The sequence below is a fragment of the Aplysia californica genome, unplaced genomic scaffold (assembly GCF_000002075.1).
Source record: "Aplysia californica isolate F4 #8 unplaced genomic scaffold, AplCal3.0 scaffold00510, whole genome shotgun sequence".
Lineage (NCBI taxonomy): Eukaryota > Metazoa > Mollusca > Gastropoda > Aplysiida > Aplysiidae > Aplysia > Aplysia californica.
In genome coordinates, this window is record NW_004797780.1 from 121,489 (window position 1) to 123,734 (window position 2,246).

The 2,246-nt window shown below is 40.3% G+C and overlaps 1 protein-coding gene across 1 annotated transcript in view; it reads left to right on the top strand.

Moving 5' to 3' along the window:
- Window positions 1-2,246, top strand: part of LOC101863462 (elongator complex protein 2) — a gene marked incomplete in the record, with an annotated part of 25,541 nt that overhangs the window by 10,891 nt on the left and 12,404 nt on the right. The window contains 1 exon segment of the mRNA XM_035971805.1: window positions 333-506. Within this exon segment, the coding sequence (XP_035827698.1) occupies window positions 333-506 (174 nt within the window).

Below are 2,246 nucleotides of genomic sequence, written 5' to 3' on the forward strand. Positions count from 1 at the left end.
CACCCGGGTAAAATTCAAAATTTTCTACCAACTGAAAATATTAGGTGTGTCCCGCGCGCTCATATGACCTTATGCAGTTGCGAGCACCTCTAAAAGGTAAAAAAAAAAATTAGAAACCAAAACTTTGGGGGTACAGCTGATATAAATAGTTCATTATATCTTGGTGAAAATAAGAATTTTATTAAAAGCATTTTTTTTAAGGTGTTATACAAATTATAGTTGTAGATTGGTTCTACTCACTGTTCCTTTAACATTTGCTTTACTTTCATGGTCTCGTTTTTTATATAATAGATAGGGCATGGCATCTTGGTATTATTTTCTTTTTGTCACAGCCTTCATGGTTTGAAATTGCCCGGCCTCAAATTCATGGCTACGATGTCCAGTGTGTGGCTATGCTGGGACGTTACTCGTTTGCCTCTGGTGCTGATGAGAAATTGGTTCGGTTGTTCTCAGCCCCGAAAAACTTCATTAATAACTTTTGTGAGATCTGTGGTCACAGCACAGAAGGGGGGGGGGATTATCGGCTTGGTACTGTGGTTTTGCCTTCTGTTTAATTTTGTTTTCAATATTGTTGGATTTTTTTGTTGGCTTCACCGTGAAATGTGTCCTCCTAACTTACTGAACCTTTGATTTCAACCGTAACCTGAAGGGTATGTCTGGAGGCTCCTGCTTCTTCCCTGTCTTTTCGATCTCGCTGTCTCTGTTGCTCAAAATATTTTAGGCCAACACGAGGTTGGCAGGTAAACTGATGTGGTCTGCTACTTTTACTTTTTTGTCCTCTGTGCTAGTCTTGTCTTTAGCTGCTTCCCAGTGAAATGTAGGTATTGTGCTGATTTCAAACCAACTTATACTAACCTACAGTTTACAATATGTACATGGAAGTTTTTTCATGGATGTGAGGACTTGGTTACTTCTTACATCCATTTTCTTGTGCCTTGGAAATGGTCTATTTCCTTTTTTTGAAAGATATAAACTCCAGTTGAACTAAACTGGCGTCTGTTGTGTGGCAGGTAGGTGCTTTGCTTTCACTTGGAAGAGACCAGAGTTCAACTCCCGAATAGGAAGAACATTTTTTGTGGAGTATCGCGGTCTTTCTGTCCTTCTTCTGAGATGTTGTCTCCCATCTCAGTAGTGTTGGCCCAGACAGGTAGGGTCAGAAGCTGGCTTCCAAATTGTGTTGATAAAAGCGTAAAAACACCTACTTTAAAAAGATATATACAACTGAATTAAACAACTTTGTCCGTACAGGTGACCGACAGATGGGAGCCCCAGGTCACGGGGGGTGGTCACTTTGATTCTGTACTGGACCTGGCCTGGTCTGGTGGTGGCGGGGACTACCTGCTGACCGTCAGTGCTGATCAGACCACGCGACTTCACGCCCCATGGGTCAGGAAAGACAAACAGGTGAGGGATATTTGTGCTGTGCACCGTGTGTATTATCGAGTATCGCTGTATTTCTGCTGGAATTTTGTATCCCTGTCAGCTGGGGTTGCCGTGAGATATGTATGACTTTATGTTGTGGTAGCATTTATCAAAAATAAATTCGCTCGTTAGGTTTCTCTTTCTTCAAAATGTAGAAAGAGCAACTATGTGATCTGAGAACTTGGTACACAGTTGATACAGAAATCTTTGCTATATGTACTGGTTTTGCGTATCACTTCAATATAACGTGAACCTGGTTCGTGTTATCTTTAAATGAAAGAGGATATTATGCGGAAGAGAAGGTTTTTATATAATTAGTTTGACTGCCACAGAATAACCGTTATTACTTCTTTCTTTACTCACGTTTGGGGTGCACCATTAATAGTTCCAATGTGTTCCTTACCTCTGCCCTGTCCTTATCATCTTGTTCGTGTTTTTGCTTTTAAAACGAAGCACTTCATTGACTTGAAGCTGATTTTCATGGCTTTTTATAGAGGCAATGTTCAAAGAGATGAAAACTATTCCCTGAATAATTTAAAGACGTTTCAAATGGATGAAGGCTAATAATGATAATAATACCAATAATTGCATTTATGTAGCGCATAACTACACTCTACATGCTTTACAACTATTTTAGTACCTATTTAGCAGCTAGACACTGTTTAGGTCATTTCTAAGGAAGAGGGCTTGGGTACCATATAATGATATCAGACTGAGTGCATTAACATCTCTAAGGGGGCTCTCGTGGCCTAGAGGTTAAGGTGTTGGCCTCTCATTCAAAGGGTCCCGAGTTCGAATCCGGGTAGCGACCTAAACATTTTCTT